Source organism: Natrix helvetica, assembly GCF_964273705.1.
Source record: "Natrix helvetica genome assembly, chromosome: 15".
Taxonomy (NCBI): domain Eukaryota; kingdom Metazoa; phylum Chordata; class Lepidosauria; order Squamata; family Natricidae; genus Natrix; species Natrix helvetica.
This window is the reverse complement of record NC_138565.1, coordinates 12372111-12394497: the sequence shown is the minus strand read 5'-3', so window position 1 is coordinate 12394497 and position 22387 is coordinate 12372111. Positions and strand designations below refer to the sequence as shown.

General features: G+C 45.7%; 1 protein-coding gene across 1 annotated transcript in view; it reads left to right on the top strand.

Annotated features, from left to right (window-relative positions):
* Positions 1-565: 565 nt before the first annotated feature.
* LOC309399377 (maestro heat-like repeat family member 5) overlaps positions 566-22387 on the top strand; it is a gene marked incomplete at both ends in the record, with an annotated part of 248495 nt that continues 226673 nt past the window's right edge. The window contains 4 exon segments of the mRNA XM_081967113.1: positions 566-583; positions 1197-1292; positions 1445-1549; positions 1985-2120. Coding sequence (XP_081823239.1) covers positions 566-583; positions 1197-1292; positions 1445-1549; positions 1985-2120 — 355 coding nt within the window.

Below are 22387 nucleotides of genomic sequence, written 5' to 3'. Positions count from 1 at the left end.
TATTCCAAGCTTCAGAAAGGAAAAAACCCATAAATGGAGATAAAAAACAATCCAATCAATCCAAAGAAGCATTATAAAAAAAGAAGGAAATTTTTAATCCATAGGTGTAAAGAAAAGTAAAAAAAGAAAAAATAATAATCCATTCAGTTTAAAAAATAGGGAGCCTTTGCAAAAATTCCATCCATGAAAAAAACAGGATAACACACTAAGTTTAATGTAGATTAATTTCGCCGCTTAGTCTTCTATCTTCAATTTTAATTTAACTTAATTTTTGGGGGGGAGGGGTAGTCTCTTTTTCTAATAATAAAATTTCCTCACCAATTCAACACACTTTCTCTTTTCGCTTTGTTCCTATTCCGGAGCTGTCCCAACTTCAACAGCTTCATTAGCTGCATTTCTGTCAACAGAAATAAAGGCTATTCCTGGATCTTTCAGGGACTTTGCGGTGTCCCTGAGATCAGCAGGAAGTGCCCTTCTCAATCACTATCTCTGTGGGACAGTTTAGGTCCGAAAGGACTGTCCAGCGGCAGAAATATGGACTGCAATCTCGGAGCACCAAGATCGCATGTTGAGCCGTTGTGACGTCAGCCCCTTTTTTTCTGCAACGGGTTCAGATTTATGACGGTTGCAGCATTCTGGGGTCACATGACCCTCCTTCTGTGACCTTCCGACCAGTCAATAGGGAAGCTGGATTCACTTAACAACTGTGTGACCAACTTAACAACCAAAATGATTCACTTAACCACTGTGGCAAGAAAGGTCGTAAAACAAGGGCAAAATTCACTTCACTAATGTCTCCCTTAGCGATGGAAATTTTGGGCTCAATTGTGGTCATAAGATGAGGACTGCCTGTATTTGAATCTCCCAGAACTGTTAAGGAAGACATTCAACTTTTTAGTCATTCTGTTCTGAACTCAAACAGGAAGGAAGTTCTTTTGTTCCTCAAGTTCAGCAGATAAACCATTTCTTCCCCCTCTGGAAGAAAAACCAGCCCTGCAATGTCGGCCACTCCATTTACTGCAGACCTCTGGCCTTCAACTCCCAGAATTCCATGGCTGGCTCAGGAAGGTTGGGAGCTGCAGTGCCCCAGTCAGAAAAAGGGCCATCAGTTCCCCACCCCTGGATTTCTGCCTCTTTCAGGTGCCGTTTCTTCCTTGTCGCCCCTCCTTCCTTCTGACATTTTCTCCTTCTTTTAGGATTTCTATCAGCAGACGGCCACCGCCTGCAACAACATGCTGACCGGATTGCTGTCCGAAGCTCCCAATTTGGATGCCCTGCAGGAGATGCTGACGGTAAAGAGAGATCCTTTCTTGGGGTGGGTCAGACGGTCAGCCAGATGTTCAGGCTGGATTTGGCCCTTCTGTCCCCCTGTGGAGTCTGTGGCTCTTCCAACTGGGAATGATCCATTCCTCCTTTCCTCCTTCTCTTTCGTTTCCCCTGGCAGCACACAAATCCCTGGATCGACTCTCCCAAGAGCCACGAGAGAGAGAGGGCCCTCAAGAGCACCAGGCACCTCCTCAAGTTCGTTTCGGACAACGTCAGTTTCGATGTAAGTCTCCCTTTGGGATGAGAAGTGAAATGTTTTCAAAGAAAGGAAAAACTCCAAGAAAGTCCAGCTGCCTTTTGGGAAAAGCACCTTTGGGATGTGACCAGGAGGATACAAGGATTCCTGCTTGAGCAGAGGGTTGGAGGAGAAGTCCTCCACGGTCCCTTCCAGCAACTGCGGTTCTGTCATGCTGTGATTCTATGATTCTGTAATTCTAAGGTTCTGTGATTCAAAGATTCTGAAGTTCTTAATTCTCAGGTTCTGTGATTCAAAGATTTTAAGATTCAAATATTTGTTAATTCTATGATTCTATGATGCTAACATTCTGTGTATCTAAGATTCTGAGGTTCTTTGGTTCTTATTCCCTAATTTTAGCCGGCTGAAAGCTTCATGAGCCCCCTCCGCTTCTCCTTTTTCCCCTCCTTTTCCCTTCCTTAGACCACAGCTGACTTTTCTTTGCTGGGACAACTGGTGGCTTTGCTGGCCTTGCACATTGGTGACACCAGCCCAGTTGTTGGCCAGACGTCCGCAGAGGCTGCCTACCACCTGCACCACCTCATCATGAGCAAAATGGGTGAGAACTTTGTACTCCAAGGTCTGACTTGCTACAAGAGGACCAGGGATGCCCCCTGCCCAGGAGAGTATTGGGTGGCATAGTCTGTGGCGTGGCTAAGAAACTGATCGTTTGGCTTGGCAGAGATGCCTGGAATTGGCAGTTGATATTGGCACTTCTCGGGGCCAGGGGTCCTTTTAAGAAGGAGATTCTCACGTTAAGTGAGTCAGCTAGGGAGGAGGAGGAGGAGGAGGAGGAGGAGGTGATAGGAGAGAGAGAGAAGGAGCGATGAAGAGAGAGAGAGAGAAGGAGCAAGGAGGAGGAGGAGAGGGAGAAAGGGAGACAGGGAGGAGAAGCAGGAGAAACAGGAGAAACAGGAGGAAGAAGAGCAGCAAGTGGGCCATGGGTCCTTTTAAGACGGAGATTCTCACGTTAAGTGAGTCAGCTAGGAAGGAGGAGGAGGAGGTGATAGGAGAGAGAGAGAAGGAGCGATGAAGAGAGAGAGAGAAGGAGGAAGGAGGAGGAGGAGAGGGAGAAAGGGAGACAGGGAGGAGAAGCAGGAGAAACAGGAGAAACAGGAGGAAGAGGAGCAGCAAGTGGGCCATGGGTCCTTTTAAGACGGAGATTCTCACGTTAAGTGAGTCAGCTAGGAAGGAGGAGGAGGAGGAGGAGGAGGTGATAGGAGAGAGAGAGAAGGAGCGATGAAGAGAGAGAGAGAAGGAGGAAGGAGGAGGAGGAGAGGGAGAAAGGGAGACAGGGAGGAGAAGCAGGAGAAACAGGAGAAACAGGAGGAAGAGGAGCAGCAAGTGGGCCATGGGTCCTTTTAAGACGGAGATTCTCACGTTAAGTGAGTCAGCTAGGAAGGAGGAGGAGGAGGAGGAGAGAGAAGGAGCGATGAAGAGAGGGGCAGGGAGCAAGGAGGAGAGAGGAGAGGAAGACAGGGGGAGAAGGAGGAGGAAGAGGAGCAGCTAGTGGAGGAGGCGATGAGAAGGGAGGGAAGGGAGAGGAAGATGAGGAAAGGGGAGGAGGAGGAGAGAGTGGGGGGAGGAAGATGAGGGGGAAGGGAAGAGGAGGTAGTGAGAAAGTAAGGAACAGAGAGGGAGAGAGGGGAAGGAGTTAGAGGAGGAGAAGGAGAAGGACTTTGGGGTCCTTGGTGCTCTCTGAGCTTGGTGGTTTTCTTCTTGACATTTCATGACCCAACTAGGTAAGGTGATCAGTACTTGAAGGGAGGGATCTTTTCTCTGTGCTTCTATAAGTATTGATGGCCAACATCCCTACTTGGGCAATGAAACGCCTGCAAGAGGACCCCCCCGCCAGCGCAAAGAGCACCAGGGACCCCTCAGGTCGACCTTGAGCTCCAGATCTTCTCTTCTGTTGCAACGACTAAACAGGCAGTCAGATGAAGGAACTTCCCAAGTTCTGAAGGCCAAAATCTGACCTTGTGGCTTTTTTCCCCTCCCTCCAAAGCGAAAGAAATGGACAAGAGACAGAAAAATAAAAAGGGGAATATTGTACATTGGTTGCGGGAGGATTTCTTTGTTTCGGGTACTGGGATCTTCTACAACAACATCTCCAAAATGGTGAAGGTATGTTTTGGATCAGCCTTTGGCCTGTCTTCCTTTTGCTCCTCCTCCTGACCTGGAGACCCTCAAAGGAGTCAATCTCACAGTGGGGACAGCATCCTCCCAAGGTTGGGCTTTGGGTACCCCTCCTCTCCAATGCCCTTGAGGAAGAAAGGGCAGCTGCCATGTTGGCTTTCTTGACCCCCATCTAAATCCCACCTGATGGAGGACATGGAATAAGGCCTGCCTCTCTACATGGTGTGCTGTCCCCCAATCTGGGTCAAAGTCTCAAGAGAAGGGAGTCAAAGCCCTGAGGCATTTCTGCATGGTCTCCTTTCCTTCTCTCCGATAGGCCTTTGTGGAGCACCTCAGCCCATTGCAGCTAATGCAGCTGATCCTGGACGCCCTGGAGGCCTTGACACACATGGACAAGAACATATCCCAGTCTGCGGGGCAGCTCCTCAACTCCATCCTGGAGGAGTGTGGCATGGATCTGGAGGAGGTAAGAAAATTGCAGGGCTTTGAGCAAAAGGGATGTAGGAGATTTTTTAAAAAGCAAAGACGAGAATGGCTGAGACCTTGTTGGCTCAGTGATGACACTTCTGCTGGTTTTAAGAAGGCTAGGGCTGGATGGGAGACCACTGAGCTATCCAAACCTCCCAGAAGAAGGTAAGGGCAAAACAAAGGAGCCATATTGGTTTCATGAAAAATAACATTTGGTGAGCCACTGTGGCAGTGTTTAAGGCTCCAGATGTTTTTACATCTTTGTCATCCGCCTTGAGTCGCCATATGCGAATAGTCGGCAATATAAATCTCCTAAAATAAACCAATAAAATATCACAGGCAGCTGGACAAATCAGGAGTCCTTTCAAAAATGTAGGGCAAACATTGAGACATTGTGGGGGCCAATTTATTTCCCCCAATGGGTGGGAGTTATCGTCTCTACTGCATCTCCAATGGAGACCAGCACTGGATCTCATCCCTCCAATCTCTCTTTTGCCATAGCTACCTAAGATCTTGAGGGAGATTTACCAGCGTCTCCCGAATATTGCCCACCCAGCAACAAAAGCCCTGACCCTCAAGGCCGTATGTCACCTGGCATCCAAGAGGGTCAACCCAGTTGTGGACATATTGCTGGAATCCTCCATTGGCTGTGATGGGTAAGAAGAACTTCAAGAAGAAGTTCCTTTCTGATGGGGCGAATCCCTGTAGCTCAGATGGAAGAAGAGGGTGGAGGTTGGTTCTCTGAGCTTCTGCGTTGGTTTCCAAATGTTTTGTTACCAGGCAAGGTAATGTCTTCAGTGGAGTTTAAGGAATGCCAGTGCTGGTGATTTTCTGCTTGTAAGGGCTTGGTGTCGTCAGAAGGTCGTGTGATGGGGAGGTCACCTCAGATTGAGTGTCATGTGAGGTGGGGATCTTGTGATGGGTCTTGTGATGTGGAGGTCATGTCAGGTGAGGGTCATATCAAGTGAGGGACTTGTGATGGAGAGGTCATGTCAGGTGTGGATCTTATCAAGTGAGGGTCTTGTTAAGGGGGAGGTCATCTCAGATTGAGGGTCATGTGAGGTGGGGGATCTTGTGATGGGTCTTGTGATGTGGGGGTCATGTCAGGTGAGGGTCATATCAAGTGAGAGTCTTGTGATGGGGAGGTCATCTCAGATTGAGGGTCATGTGAGGTGGGGGATCTTGTGATGGGTCTTGTTACATGGAGGTCATGTCAGGTGTGGATCTTTTCAAGTGAGGGTCTTGTGATGGGGAGGTCATCTCAGATTGAGGGTCATGTGAGGTGGGGATCTTGTGATGGGTCTTGTGATGTGGAGGTCAGTAAAGGTCGTGTCAGGTGAGGATCTTCTGATGGAAGTCCTGATGGGCCATGGGTGTGTCACAGATGAAATCTTCTAGTGGGGAGGTCACATCAGATGAGGGTCGAGATAGGAATGAACTTTGAAAGATATTTTACGACTTTTCTTGTCACATGTTAAGTGAGTCACTGCAGTTGTCAAGCGAGAAAGATTAAGTGAATCTGGCTTCCCCATTGAATGTGCTTGTTAGAAGTTCGCAAAATGTGATCGCTTGACTTTGGGATGGTCGTAAATCTGAACCAGTTGTCCAGGAGTCTGAATTTTGGTCAGATGATCCCGAGGATGCTGGAAAGTGTGAAAACTGGGAATAAGTCGCTTTTTTCAATTTCATTGTTCCTTTGAATGGCTGCTTGACAAACGGTCGTAGGCCAAGAACTACCTGTGTATACAGAGATATTTTTGGGGGATGAGAGCCATTTATTTGGCCATCAGTTTTCCAATCCTTCCTTCCATTGGGAGTTCATCTATCTGGACTGGCCGTCTCTTCTGAAATGGGGAAAGGATCTGTTTTCCACCCCATCTGTTTCTCCCCCTCCGCAGAAGCGCCAGGGAGGTTTGGGGGGCGCTGGCTGTGGACCAGTATGCCAACCTCAAGATCATGAAGCCCCTCTTGAAAAGGCTGCAGGACCAAGACCCCAGCACCGACGCCCTCACAAGGAGGAACAGCAAGTCCCTCATGCCCATTGCGGTAAGCCCTCCACGCCTGAGGGGAGGGGGTAGGGAGGCAGTGGGCAAGCGGCTGGGGGCTGAAATTGGAGCATCATTTGGCGTAAGCCCCCCTCCTTTAAGTGGAGGCAGATGTTTCTCTCCCTGAGCACAATGAGAATATATCTGCCGAACAAAACTCCTCATTGGCAACAGGAAGGGCATCTGGCCAGTAAACCCCCAGCTCCATTCAGTTGGCCAGACTCCACCCTGCAAGTGTTTCTGGGAACATTAGAAGAAGAGGAAGAAGAAGGTGATGAATCTAAGTAACCTGGGGAGCCCAAGGTGACGGTTCTTTCATCCCGTTTCTAGGCCACCAACGCTCTCTGTTTCCTCCTGTCCCTCCCGAACGCTGCTGAGCTTCTCCACAACAAATTCTCCAACCTGCTCCTCGCCCTGGTCACACAGCTGTACTTCCTCCTGGGAGCCAGCAAGAGTGGGGCCAGGAGGTCCAGCAGAGTCACAGACCTTTCAGAACAGATCGACCATTTGGGGTAAGGAATCTCCTGGGCCCAATCTGGATCCTACAGGATATCACTGGAGGGGGAAGAAATAAAGGGAGGCTGATTTGCTGTTGTGTTTTGTGGTTGTTGCATAAGCCGCCAAGTGAAACCTGGAGCTCTCCTGAAGGGCGGCGGGAGGCCGGTTGGCATCAGGGTAAGCCTGGCCTTTGCAGGGGGCATCGGCCGAAGGATTGGCACCAACTCTTCTCCCTTTCTTTGATTTAGCACGGCAGTGCAGGCGATCAAAAACCTCATCGTGTCTGCTGGATACAAAGAGGAGTACAAAGATTTGGGGATGGTGGGATGCTGGGAGATGCTCTTGAGCCCAGATAGTCTGTTTGAGGCCATTTTCCACCTGGTCCGGTAAGAACTTCAAAGTCCAAAGAGCTTGGCTACAAGTGTCAGTGGGTGAGAGAGGGAGGAGAAGGCAGAGAGAGAGGAGGAAGAAGAAGGGGCAGAGTGAGAGAAAGTGAGGGAGAGGGGGAAGAGGGAGGGAAGAGGGGAGGAAGAGAGAGAGAGATGGGAAGAGGGAGGGTGATAGAGGGGAGGGGAGGGCAGAGGGAGAGGAGGAGGAAGAGGCAGAGAGAGAGAAAGTGAGGGAGAGGGGGAAGAGGGAGGGAGAGGGTAGGGAGAGGGAAAGAGAGGGAGGGAGAAGAGATGGAGGAGGAGGAGAGAAAGAGAGAGAAAGAGAGGAAGTGTAAGAAGGAGACATAAAAGGAGAGAGAGAATGAGATGAAGAGGGAGGATGGGAAGGAGAGGGAGAGAAAGACAGAGAAAGAGAGGGAGGGTGAGACATTATCTAAATGGACTAATTCATTGAGTAATTCATTTATCCATAATTCAGATAATCTTTTCTCTAGCTTGGTGATTTTCTCCTCACTCACCAGCAGATCTTGTCTGATTTCTCCCTATTTGATCTTTAGGAAACTTTTTTTTTTAATTAAAATTTTTAATAAATTCTACAACTATCACCCCTTCCCTCTCCCCGCCCTCCCAGAGCAAAGTACAGGGTGTAAACATTTAACAACCATACGCTAACATAAGCTAACGAATTTTAACATGTTACTATTCTTGTGCTTTAACTCCCCCTTTTTAAACTAACTTTGAATAAATTGTAGTGTCCTTTATGCCTTTAGGAAACTCTTCAACTACTCTAAAGTGGAGCTGAAGGTGATGCTCAGACAGGCCAACAACTACCTGCACCATCCCGATTTAAGGGAGAAGACAATAGGCATGGTGTTCTTCTCAGAGGTGAGGAGACATTGTGATGCACCACAACATTGTGGATCTCCAGGAACAGGGTTCACGAGGACTTTATGGTTAGGAATTTGAAGTTGTGGGGGCGCCATCACTGGAGGCCTTGAAGAAGAGACTGGAGAACCATTTGTCTGACATAGTAGATGCTTGGTCAAGGGGTTGGACTAGAAGATCTCCAAGGTCTCCTCTTATTCTGTTAATCGGTGGAATGGGAGAGAGAGAAAGAGGCAGGGAGGGAGGGAGAGAAGGAGGGAGGGAGGGAGGAAGACTCAATGACCCCAAATTCCTTTTCCTCTTTGCAGTATAGGCAGTTTTGTATTCTTACAACTATCATTTGCACTACCTTTTGCGATACTGTAGTCCTCGACATATTACTTGGCTTATCAGATGGTCACAAAATGGATCACGTAACTTCTAAACACTGCAACTGTCATAAATACGGACCCTCAAATATCCAATTTTTGGTCAGGTGACCGTGATCAATGGTCATAAGTCTGAAAAATGGAATTGTCCCTTTTGTCAGTGCCATGGTGACTTTCCACAGTCACTAAACGAGGACTGTCTTTTCCTCTCCCCGTAATGGTTGAATGTGGCATCTCTTCGTAGAGGCTCTGAGGAAAGTTCCCTTCCTTTGTTTTGCTAATGCTTCGTCTCTCCACTCTTCTTCCCCAGCTTCTCTATCACCCGGAGTTCGGAGAATACTTCATCATAAAGGACATCCTTGATGTCCTCCAAGCCTGGATGGCTCAGCCATATCCCCTCATCCAAATATTTGCTATTCGTGGTCTGGGGTATCTTCTCCAGCACCCCTTGGAGGTAAGAGATGGGGGGCAGGAAGTGAGGGACTTTCAAGGGAGCAGCAGGTGTGACCTCTCTGGGAAGTCTACAAGGCTAGGAAGGGTAGAAGGAGGAGAAGAAGACAACCACCTGAAAGAGGATGCCCTCACCTACAGTGGCGTCTCTTCTACAAAGATGGGGGCATCCCTGGAAGATCTGAAGGATCAATTTGGAGACAGATCCTCTTGGAGGACATCTAAAGCAGAACAAGAAGCAACGGTTGGAAACTAATCGAGAGAAGCAACCTAGACCTACGGAGAAATTTCCCGACACTGAGAACAATTAACCAGTTGAACGACTTGCCTCCAGAGGTTGTGGGTGCTCCAACATTGGAGGCTTTCAAGAAGAGACTGGACAACCATTACTACTGGTTTTCCTAGTAGTAGAGACCTTGGCGGTCTTCTAGTCCAGCCTTCTGCTCAAGCAGGAGAACCTAAGCTAATTCAGATAAGTGACTGTCTACTCTCTTCTTAAAAACCTCCAGTGATGGAGTGTTTTGCATCAAACCCCTGGGATGAGGAAGCCCCTGAGCTGACCTAACAATCATCCAGCTTCCTCACGCCCAGCTATTTCCCCAAGATCTTCCCTTGCAGGATTGGAGATCACGGGGAACCTCCACCTGGGATGCTGGGTGTTATGGTTTTCTCCATTTATACATCTCATCCAGTTTTCTTATCATTGCAACCCAAGAGCATACGAAGAACGCTTACAGGAACTGGGAATGCCTAGTCTAATGAAAAGAAGGACTAGGGGAGACAGGATGGCACCTGTTCCAATATTTGAGGGGCTCCTACAAAGACCAGGTGGTCAAAAGAAAGAAAGAGGAGAAAGAATGGTTGGAAACTAACCAAGGAGAGAATCAGCCTGGAATTAAGGAGAAATTTTCCTAACGGTGAGAGCAATCAACCAATGGAAGGACTTATCTCCAGAACGTGTGGGTTTTCCAAAAGAGATTGGAAAACCATTCATGGTATAGAATCTCCTGCTCGAGCAGGGGTTGGACTAGAAGACCTCCAAGGTCCCTTCTGACTCTGCTATGCCGTGTTGTATGTTCCAAGTGCACATGTTTATGTGCTTGAAATGGGGCACATGATGGTAGGTTTAACTCTGAAAGCTGAAGTGTGGAGCGGAGGCAAAGCATAGGAGGAAGAATTGGGGAACTAGGTAGTTTTAGTCTAACAACAAAAAGTGGGGCTGGGATGAGATGAGACTTTTAATATTTGAAGTGCTTCCACAAAAAAAGGGAGGGCAACTGATTCCCCAAAGCCCCTGAAAGGAGAACAAGAAGCAATGGATGGGAACTAATGAAGGAGAGAAGCAACCTGGAACTAAGGAGAAATTCCCTGACAATGAGGACAATTCACCAGTGGAACGACTTCCCTCCAGAGGTTGTGGGTGCTCCAACACTGAAGGCTTTCAAGAAGAGACTGAACAACCACTGGTCTGAAACGGTATAAGGTCTCTGCTTGAGCAGGGGGTTGGACTAGATGACCTCCAAGTTCCTTTTCAACCCTGTGATTCTAGGTTCTGGGGGCTTCTCTGTGTTTGTCATTCGTAGATTCAGAGAACTCCAGGGACCATGTTTAATTGCTCCCTTTTTTCCCTCCTTCCTCCAGAATTCGATGTTAGAGCCGGTGCTAGTCCCTGTGGTCAACTGTGCTTGTCACCCAGAAAAAAGTGTGGCAAAGGAATCCCTACGGACTCTTCAGTTCCTATTCCGGGATCTGAAAGTTCAAACCTATGGATGGAAAGCTGTCAAACTTATTCCGGTCCTGGGGAAGTATTTTGCTGATGTACGTCAACCAAATCACGACAAACTAATCCACCCCCCTCTCTCTTCCTCTCCCTCCCTCCCTCCCTCTCTCTTTTTCTCCCATAAAGATGGCCTGGGTACCATCTGCAGAATTCCAATTTTATCAAAAAGTCTTAGAAACAGTTCAGCAATAACTGTGCTGTTCTCATCTAAAAGAGTGTGTGAGCTTGAAGATGATCCTTGAGCCCTTCCAGAGAGCTGGAGAAGGTTCCCACTCTCTTCAGCTTCACCAAGCCACTATCAATCACTCTCCGTATTTATTAAAAATCCAGATTGGTGTTGCTTGATCTCAGACTCTTTAAGGTGTGTGGATCTCAACTCTGCTGGCCTGAGAACTCCAGAGGTTGAAGTCCCCACATCTGAAGGCTGCTAAGATGGGAAAACAGCTCCCTCGATCACACCATAGAGGTTGGTCTGCAAGCCTTTTACACCCATGCCAACCATCCCCATGGCCTTGTCTAGAGAAACAGTTGCCAGACTCCTCTTCCTTTGTCTTGTGAGTGGGAAACTGAGGCAGATCAGATGAAGAGGATGGAGGTGATGAAGGCTTTTATTGTAGGTTTAGTGGATCCCTCCCTGCCTTTCTATTTCAGGAAACAAAGAAGAATAAAATTTGAGATGTTTTCTCATCCGAAATTTCTACTCTCAGTTTTTGCTCAGCTGACTGTTGTGTGTGTTGCAGTTTGTTCTTCTAGGTTCTCACAAAGCCTCCCACTTCCTGAATGCTATTGGAGGGACTGACCCGTTTCTCTTCCTTCGTAGGAGGACACCGAGTTGCGCAACACCTCCATCACCCTTTTTGGCCTGGTCTTAAAAGGGGTCAGGGAGACAGAGCGGAATCTGACCAAATCCATCCTGCGCAGCCTGATTCCTCTCGTCATCCAGTTGGCTAATCGTTGGACCCAAGAGGTGAGTTGAAGGGCGGGGTCAACTAAGCTCCTGCTCTCTTCATGCTCCCTTCTCCATGAGACCACGCTGTACCCCCATCTTCACTCAGGGCAACATGGTTGCATCATGTCGACCCTCTGGAGAAGGCATTCTGGACAATCCTGAAGTTGTGAGGTCCTTGGTGCTCTCTGAACCTGGTTGTTTTCTTGCAGGCCTTTCCTGACCCAATTAGGTGACAGCATCAGTAGGTTGGAAGGGAGGGTTTGACCTCTGCTTAATGCCCGATCATTTTGATGTGGGTGCAGGTTTTCTGTTGGGCTGTTCTTGGATTAGGGGGTTGTTTTCTGCTTGATTGTTTGCCTGGTACCAATAGAAGAGAATCAGGGTTGAATTGTGGAGAACTCTGGCCTTCAGGGGGGGCCTTGCCCTGCGTTAGCTTCCTCTTGGGGTGGCTCATCCCCTTTCCCACCTCTGAACAAGGAGAAGTCTGGCTTTTCTCTGCCGAAGATGGATAACCTCAGAACCGGCTCCTCTGATGCCTCCTTTCCTCCCTCGGCCCAGGTCTCCAGGAAAACCCTGACCTCCTGCGTCTCCTTTATGAAGTGGAAGGAGTTTCCAGAGACTTTGTTTGACTACAAGATTTACACCAGTCTCCAGAGCATGTATTCCAGCATCTGCTCGGAGGTGGTAAGTAGGAGCCCAGCTGGCTCCTTTTCTTCTGGATGAAATATATTTTCTTTCTCTCCTGCCTTCTTTTGATAAATCATTCAAGATGGTGGACGTCCCCAATGCTTCTCCTCCTCCCCTCCTCCTCCTCCTCCTCCGATTTCCTTCCCAACAAGCCTGTGAGGTAGGCTGCCCTGAGAGAGAGGGACTGGACCAAGGTCACCCAGCCAGCTTTCATGCCTAAGGCAGGACTAGAACTCCCCAAGTCACCCATCAGGCTTTCATCCCAAAGGAGGGACTAGAACTCACCGGCTCCTGGTTTGTTGCCTGAGGCCTCAACCACTACACTAAACTGACTAGAGGGATTCTTCTTGGGTTGTTGCTCCCTTGGGAACAGCATGGTTGCCACCATGACGACTAGAAACCTTGCTGATTTGTGGGTTTGAGGATTAGAAATGGCAGTTTGTGGAAAAGGGAAATTACGATGTAAAGGGGGCAAAACATAAATGCATTTATAAGACCAGAAGCCATTTCCTTATCATCTTTCTTTCCCTTTTCTTTTTCTATTCCTTTTTCACTATACTATATAATGTAATAATATTATATTGTATTGCATTGTATGATAGTCCAGTCTAGTCCAGTCACGTCCAGTATAGCATAATAATTTTGTTTAGTATAATAAAATGTAGTATAATAATAATATAGTTTAGTATAGTACAGTTGGCTAACATACTGAATATAATAAAATTCAATATGTTATTGAAGACATTGTTGTTGAGGACATGAGGACTAGAAACCTTAGAAAGAAAAAAAGAGGAAGCTACAGAGTTCATTGCCTTGTTTGTGGCCTTGTGTTCCCCAGATCAATCGATGCAAGGAAAACCTGCCTGAAATGTTGGAGCAGATGGTGGAATTCCTAAAGAGCCAGAATCCTTCATCCCGAGAGGCAGCTGCCCTCTTAATTGGTAACCCCAAATGCAAACTCTGGAAGGAGGGGAGGAAAAACCAGGGCAGGCGGGCGGCCTAAGGCCTGGCATGCTGACCATTATCTCTCTCTCACACACACACACACGGCCCCCTTTCTTAAGGGTATCGGTATGGTTGTTAAGTGAGTCACGTGATTGTTAAGTGAATCTGGCTTCCTTCCGGAGTTTGCTCACCTAAAGGTTGCAAAAAGTGATCAGGTGACCCCCAAGACTCTGCAACCGTCATAAGTACGTGTCGTATGAAATTCTTTCCATTCCATCTCTAGACAGATCCAATTCCTGGGACCATCCCGTAAAGCCCCAAAGGGCCTCTTCCAAGTAGAAATAAAATAATTCTGCGTTTTCTTTCTTGAATCAGTCGATTCAGCCGTCTCTGCCAACTCCACCAACCTTTTCTTTGCATGTGTCTAGGCTGCTGCGCACAATACATGACACGGGATCTGGTGACTTCCAAACAAATCGAAGAAGTTTTCCTGGGTGAGTTTCAAAGTTCCCTCGCTTGAAGCGGAGACTTTCTCTCCAGAAGCTCCGTCCCTGATCACCCTGGTTCTCAAGGTGGATCCCGGTAATCATTTCTTTTCTGGATTCCTTCCAGGGCTCCGGGATCTTCAAAAGGATCGCGAAGCCTCCGTGGCTCAGGCTGCAGTTGAGTCCATGGAAAAAATCTTCCGGCAGTGCGGCCATCGGATCAACCCTGATCTCATTAGTAGCCAGATCCTCTCCAAAGTCATCAAGAGCATCTCCGAGACCAAACTATCATAATTAAACAGTTTAATCCTTTACTTTATTGTCTTGGCACCTCATACAACAAAGTTGTGCCTTCTTCAGTGTATATTATACATTAAAAATAAAACTATACAATTGTATAGAACAGCGATGGCGTACCTTTTTTGGCTCGTGTGCCATAAGTGGGGGGAACGCAGGGGGGCAACTTAGAACTGAGGAGAAACTTCCTGACAGTTAGAACAATTAATCAGTGGAACAGCTTGCCTCCAGAAGTTGTGAATGCCCCAACACTGGAAATCTTTAAGAAGATGTTGGATAGCCATCTGTCTGAAATGGTATAGGGTTTCCTGCCTAGGCAGGGGGTTGGACTAGAAGACCTCCAAGGTCCCTTCCAACTCTACTATTGTATTATTGTAAAAATCCTGTTTTCTCTTAGGGTATTAAGAGGGGGGGGGAATTCTAGATTTCGCCAGTAGATGTCACTCTTCCACTTGTCCAGAAGCTAACCAACTGCAATCATATATATATATATATATGTTGCTAAGATATATTTTTCTTTCAAGCCTTCAAGATTTGTATAATTAACTCAAAACCCCCTGAAGGTATCTGTATAGTCAGAGTTATTTGCAGCCGGCTTTGTTATGTTAACAGATTAGGTTTAGGTTCAGCTTATCAGACAGTTCAGAGAGTAAAAAGATAAAGCCTCCATTTTTCACTCAGCATATTACTTCTCGCCGCTGTGATGGAGGAGGGTAAGCAGCCCCCCCACTTCTTCTTGGAGCCCTTAATCTCTTGAGCTGTTTTGGGATAGAATTACCTTCTCCAAGATCCGGAAACTGTTAGGTCAATCGCAACTCCGACAGCTTCTCTGTAATACATACTCGCTTGCTTTGAACTCTTGTCAGCATTTTGGGACGGCCATTACTGTCGCCCTCTTCCACCTCTGGGGATATGAAGGAGATTTCAAGCACAGACCATGGATTGCCGTCCTATGGTCGTGTCAAACCAACCTTCTCTCTTCAGTCTTCCCTCCAGGAAGGCTTGGCTTATCAAAATCTTTTCAGCAAACCTCCTCCGGATGTTAGTTCTGGCTGCTACTAACAGAGCTCTCTGTCCAAGCAGCCATTCATGCTGGCAGCAAGTCCCGCCCAACACTTGATAAATTCTTGTATACTGTAAAAATATTTAAAATGAGATAATGATTACATAAAGGTATGTTGTTATTAAGCAGATAATCAAGTATGTAAGAGAGTATGTTTATTGAAAAGAAAGAAATATTAATCGTAATTGAATATATGTTGTACAATGAAAGTGAGGTTTTTGGTTATATTAGATGGAAAATCTGTGATTGTATATGTAATTGAAAATATGGATGCAAAAACACTTGTAACCAAATGACATGCTGTATGTAATGGATGAAATTTTTTTTAATATTGTCTTTTATGTTTAAAATAAAAAAAATGTGGGGAAAAAACAAAAAACAAATGGCTTTGATGTTCTTAGATGCACAGAAAGCCTTTGACAATGTGAACTGGTGATTTATGTTGCTATGGTTGGAACAGAGGGGCTTTGGTAAGAAATTCACCCAAGCCATACAAACTATATACTACAAACAAACAGCAAAGATAATGATAAATGGAGAATCGACAGATACCGGGTTCATATTACCATATGTGGTGGACTTGTATAGAAGCTAAAAGATGTTGCACTAAAATCCACACCTGGTTGATAAAATTATACAAAAACATATAGACTTTAAACCAGAAATCTTTTTATTGGGAATTATACCGGAAACATACAATAGAGAATTGAAAAACTTGATTGTAAATGTATTAACAGCAGCTAGAATTGTATTTGCTAAAAATTGGAAAAATGAGAAAATACCAATGCAGGAGGAAGTTACTTACAAAACAATGGAATGGGCTGAAATGAGTAAATTGACATTTGAAATTAGAGAACAAGAAGATAAACAATTTTATAAGATATGGGTTTTATTTTATTACGGGGAGCTAAGGGCGATGAAACGCCACAGGAGACACCTAGAGAACAAGTGGAGATCCTCCCACTCCGAATCCGATCGAACACAGGTAAGAGCCTACTTAAGGACCTACCTTGTGGCAATAAGGGTGGCCAAACGCCAATATTGTGCCACCCTTATAGCGTCCACAGAGAACCGCCCTGCCGCCCTGTTTCGGGTGACCCGCTCCCTGCTGTCGCAGGGACAACGGGACCCCCCATTGCAGGGCAGGGCAGAGGAGTTTGGGGAATACCTGCAGGATAAAATTGATCAGATATGGAGGGGGTGGACCCACTCCAGTGCTCCAGGGGGGGCGTCCGAGGCTAGTCTTGAGATTCCACGCTGGGAGGAGTTTGACCCTGTTGTCACCGAAGATTTGGACAGGTTGCGCGGGCGACTGCGAGCCACCACATGCTTATTGGACCCGTGCCCCTCCTGGTTGGTACTGGCTTCCTGGGAGGGTTCACGAGGCTGGCTACTGGGACTGGTGAACGCTTCATTGGGTGAGGGCCTTTTACCAACCGCCTTGAAAGAGGCGGTGGTGAGACCCCTGCTCAAGAAGCCTTCTCTGGACCCAATGGAGCTAGCAAATTATCGTCCTGTCTCCAACCTTCCTTTTTTAGCGAAGGTTGTTGAGAGTGTGGTGGCTCAGCAGTTCCCGCGTCACCTGGAGGAAGATGATTATCTAGACCCGCGCCAGTCCGGCTTCCGACCCGGTCACAGCACGGAGACGGCCTTGGTCGCGTTGGTGGATGATCTCTGGAGGGCAAAGGATGGGGGTTTGTTAGGGTGTAACCAACAAGTTGGGTAGACAATATATTGCACAAGGCATGTTATGTATCTTTAAGAGAGGAGCTCTGCTAATTAGTAGATTACAGCATTTAAATTGCAGCTGATGTTGTTGCTCTCTCTCTCTCTCTCTCTTGATTGATGTATGATAACTGCTGTCTAACTGTTACTACTGTTGCTACTACTTACTGTGTGTAAGTTATTTGCTACTTGTATCCAAGTTATCTTGGTAGTATTGGACTGTGTTTTTCTGTGTATGACTTTTTGGCTGTGTTTATGGATTTTGCTATATTCTTCAAAAAGTAAAGTTTATTTTGTTACTTTACTATCCATTATTCAGTGTGGTTGCTTTATCTATCGCACGCTGCGTATACTTTACAGGGTTGCTCTGTTATAACCTCGACCTGGGGTTCATTGCTAGTGCTTAATCGCACCAGTACCTAACATTGGTTATGGGCCCAGACGCCCTGCCTTAACCATAATTTTTTTTTTTTAAGCACCACTTTTTGGATAGTTTATTTTTGTGAATATGGCACAAGAACAGTCTGCTGCACTCTCCATGATTACCCGGTTTGATGGAACCAACTATGTTTCCTGGTCCTTGAAGTGTTCCCTACTTCTGCGTAGAGAAGGACTGTGGTTTGTGGTTCAGAACCCACCAGATGTTACAGATTGGGATCCTGCTGATAATGAGGATGCGAAGAAGATTGCGCAGTTTAACAGGGACAATGAGAGAGCTCTCTGCATTATTGGACTAACACTGAATGACCAGCAACTGGTCCATATTCGTGGCGAAGAGTCTGCTGCTAGGTGTTGGAACACATTGCGGGGAATTTATGTTCGGGACAGTGTGGGTGCTCATATTCATCTCACACGGAAACTGTTTAGAGCCCGTTTGCAAAAAGGTGGTGATATGTTGGCTCATTTAGACTTCATGAAGAAAACTTTGCAGGATTTGCAAGAAAAAGAGTTGATTTTTTCTGAGCTTCAACAGGTGTATATTATTCTATCATCGCTTGATGAAAGCTACGACTCTTTTGTTTCCTCATTGGAAGTTCTTTCACGAGATGAACTGACTTTATCTGAGGTTACCGGGAGATTGCTTGAAGAGTCCAGACGAAGAGAGGATAGAGTTCAGTTCAGAGACAATCAATCACAAGAAGAAACACAGTTTTCAACTGTAAATTTTGTTAAGAAATGTTATTCTTGTGGTGGTAAGGGGCATATTGCTAAGAACTGTAAAAATAGCAAGAAAAGGAGTGTTGCTAATAGTAAAAGAAAAAGCAACAATGTTACTGTAACTGTAGCTAAGGTAGATAAGGCTGTAAACCATAGTTTCTGGGTGGTTGACAGTGGCGCATCCCATTCTATAACTAAGGTTAAAGAAAGGTTTGTTACTATGAAGGCTAGCAAACAGCACATTTCCTTAGCAAATGGTTGGAAAATTAAGGCTTCAGGTGAAGGTACAGCTTATTGTCCATGTATTAATGAAAAATTGGAAATGTTATATGTACCTAAAATGAAATTTAACCTATTATCTGTAAAAGACCTTGTGAAATGTGGGTTTACAGTAACATTTAAGAATGATAGATGCATTATTGAAAAGGAAGGTAATAGTGTTATTGCCAATTTGGAGAATAATTTATTTATTCTACATGAGAACTCTTTAAATATTGCGAGTTCTGAACCTGGTTATAAGAATAAACAGCCCCATGATAACTGTATACATCTACTTCATAGACGTTTAGGCCATGTAAATTTTAAAATGGTACGTCAAACTGTTATTCTATCTAATGGAATCAATTTGAAACCTTGTTCAAAATATCTTAACTGTAATGCCTGTAACCAGGCTAAAAGTAAGGTTACCCCTGCAAACCGGTTTCAAGGATTCAAGACATCTAAACCACTGGATGTAGTGTTTGCAGACCTAATTGGCCCTAAGAAACCTAGCTTAGGAGGTGCCTGCTATATACTCAGCATTATGGACCATTATTCTAGGTATGGTTTCTGTTATGTAATGAAATCAAAGGCAGAAACTTTCCAACATTTTACTAAATGGTTAAAGTTTGTTGAACGTAAGATGGATAAAAAAGTACTTTGCCTAGTCACTGATAATGGGTCTGAATTCACTAATCATAGGTTTACATCAATGTTGGAGAATGCTGGTATAGAACATAGGCGTTCTGCCCCCTACAGGCCAGAACATAATTCATTTATTGAAAGACGTGGTCAATCATTGCAGGCAATGACCAGAACTATGCTGGTTGATTCTGGTTTGTCAGAAAAGCTTTGGGGTGAGGCTATAATGTGTGCAAACCATATTCTGAACATAGTAGTTAACTCAACTACTGGTAAGATTCCTTATACTCTTTGGCATGGTAGGAAGCCTGATTTGAGTTATTTACACACATTTGGTGTCCCTGCTTGGGTGCATATTCCCTCACAGACTAGACGGAAGGATCAAAGCAGAGCTAGGAAGATGGTTTTTGTTGGGTACAATTCCAATCATAGATCGTTTAGGTTCTGGGAACCTGGAACTCGGAGAATTATGCACAGTGCTAGTGCTAAATTTTCAGAACATGTTGGTTGGGAGAAGCTAGAACAAGAGTTTCACAAGGTTTGTGATGATATAGATGTTGATCGTTTGGTTAATCATGATACACCAAATGAGCAGTTAGAGAATCAGGATGGTCCATCTATTACTCTGAAAAGGGAGGAAGATGTAGATGTAGAATCTACTCGTGAGGTGGAACAGGATGATTCTGCAAGTCCTGTATTGCCTAGGAGGTCTACTAGGGACAGGCATCCACCCGACAGATACCAAGCCAGTGTAGTATTGCAAGTTAGCATAGAACCTTCTAGTTTTGCAGAGTTAAGGCTGTATCCTGAAAAGGAAAAGAAATTGTGGAAAACAGCTATGGAGAAGGAGTTGAAATCCTTACAGGAATTGAAGGTTTATGAAGAAGCTAGGCTCCCTTCAGGGGAGAGTGCAATTGGCTGTAGATGGGTGTTTAAAATTAAAAACGATGCTGCTGGCAATGCTATTTATAAGGCTCGTTTAGTTGCTCAAGGGTTTTCCCAAACTGAGAGGGATTACGATGAGGTTTTTGCTCCGAGCTTGAAAGCCTCTACGTTGAGGGCAGCATTGGTGTGGTCTGCTAAGTATCGGTGTAATGTTACCCATATTGATGTTGAAACAGCGTATCTGCATGCTCCATTGCAGCATACCATTTATATGAAGATGCCACCAGGTGTGGATTCTAATGGCTAGACTGGTTGTTGGAGACTTAAAAAGAGCCTTTATGGTTTAAAACAGTCCGGTTTTGAGTGGAACAGATGTATAGTAAATGAACTAAAAGCTATGGGATTTATTCCAGGTTTGGCTGATCCTTGTTTATTTAGACGGGTGAAAAATGGTTTGATCTCGTTGTTGCTTTTATTCACGGACGATATAGCTATTATTACTAGGTCTGAGCAGGAAGCTATTGACATTGTTTCACAATTAGAGAGTAAATTTAAAATCCGGAATTTGGGTGAAATTAAGCATTATCTGGGCTTAGACGTGGTTAGAACCAGTAAAGGTTTTAAGCTGTCGCAGGCTGGTAAAATTAATCATTTACTTAAGAAATATAGCATGGAGCTATGTAAGACTGCAAAGACACCAATGGCATTGGAGTTTAAACCTGAGGTTACTGAGGGTACTGGTTTTGATAAGGGAATCTATCAATCTTTGATAGGTAGCCTAATGTACCTAAGTAATTGGTCTAGACCAGATATATCATTTAGTGTGAACCAACTGGCTAGATTCAATGATAGTCCTTCAGAGAGGCATTGGCAAGCAGCAAAGCGTGTGCTGCGTTATTTGAAGAAAACTATCCACTATGCATTATATTTAGAACCGAATAGGGATTTAGTTTTGACTGTGTATGCTGATGCGAATTTTGCAGCTGCTATAGATAATAGGAAGTCAACTTCCGGCTTAGCCTTTATGCTAGGTGGTGTACTGATTGGATGGAAGTCGATACGACAGAAACACATAAGCTTATCCACAATGGAAGCTGAGTTTTCATGTTTGTCGTTGACATGTACTGAGCTGATATATTATAAGCAGTTGCTTATAGATATGGGATTAAGTATCAATGAACCTTTTACTGTTTATGAAGATAATCAGGCAGCAATAAAAATGGTGACTAGTTTAGCTATTAAGACGAGATCGAAGTATACTGATTTGAGGTATCTTAATGTTCGACAAAGCATTAAGGATGGCCTGATAAAGTTGGAATATTGTTCAACTGAAGACAATTTAGCAGACAACTTCACTAAGGCACAAAGTTCAGTGAAACATACCTCATCATGTGAAGGTTATCATCTTACATTGTGAGTGGATATATTGATCTACCCAAAGGGGAGAATGTTAGGGTGTAACCAACAAGTTGGGTAGACAATATATTGCACAAGGCATGTTATGTATCTTTAAGAGAGGAGCTCTGCTAATTAGTAGATTACAGCATTTAAATTGCAGCTGATGTTGTTGCTCTCTCTCTCTCTCTCTTGATTGATGTATGATAACTGCTGTCTAACTGTTACTACTGTTGCTACTACTTACTGTGTGTAAGTTATTTGCTACTTGTATCCAAGTTATCTTGGTAGTATTGGACTGTTTTTTCTGTGTATGACTTTTTGGCTGTGTTTATGGATTTTGCTATATTCTTCAAAAAGTAAAGTTTATTTTGTTACTTTACTATCCATTATTCAGTGTGGTTGCTTTATCTATCGCACGCTGCGTATACTTTACAGGGTTGCTCTGTTATAACCTCGACCTGGGGTTCATTGCTAGTGCTTAATCGCACCAGTACCTAACAGGGTTGTTCCTCCATCCTTGTCCTATTAGACCTCTCGGCGGCTTTCGATACCATCGACCATGGTATCCTATTGCGCCGTCTGGAGGGGTTGGGGATCGGGGGCACCGTATTGCAGTGGTTCCGCTCCTACCTCTCTGGCTGGACGCAATGTGTGTTGACAGGGGAGCAGAGGTCGACCCCGAGGCCCCTCACTTGTGGGGTCCCACAGGGGTCGATCCTCTCGCCTCTCCTGTTCAACACATATATGAAACCGCTGGGCGAGATCATCCGTGGTTTTGGGGTGAGATATCATCTATACGCTGATGACACTCAGCTGTATATTTCCACCCCAAACCACCCCAACGAGGCTGTTGAAGTGATGTCCCGTTGTCTGGAAGCCGTGCGGGTCTGGATGGGTGACAACAGGCTCAAGCTCAACCCCTCCAAGACAGAGTGGCTGTGGCTTCCGGCACCCCGGTACAACCAGCACATTCCATCGCTGGCCATCGGGGATGAACAATTAGCCCTGGTGGAACGGGCACACAATTTGGGCGTCCTCCTTGATGCCCGGCTGGCTATGGAAGATCATGTGGCAGCCGTGGCGAGGGGGACGTTCCACCAGGTTCGCCTGGTGTGCCAATTGCGACCCCTTTTGGACCGGGAGGCCCTGCACACAGTCACTCACGCGCTGGTGACGTCTCGCCTGGACTACTGTAATGCTCTCTACATGGGGCTCCCCTTGAGGTGCACCCGGAGACTGCAGTTGGTCCAGAATGCAGCCGCGCGGGTAATTATGGGGAGATCGAGGTTCTCCCATATAACACCGCTCCTGCGAG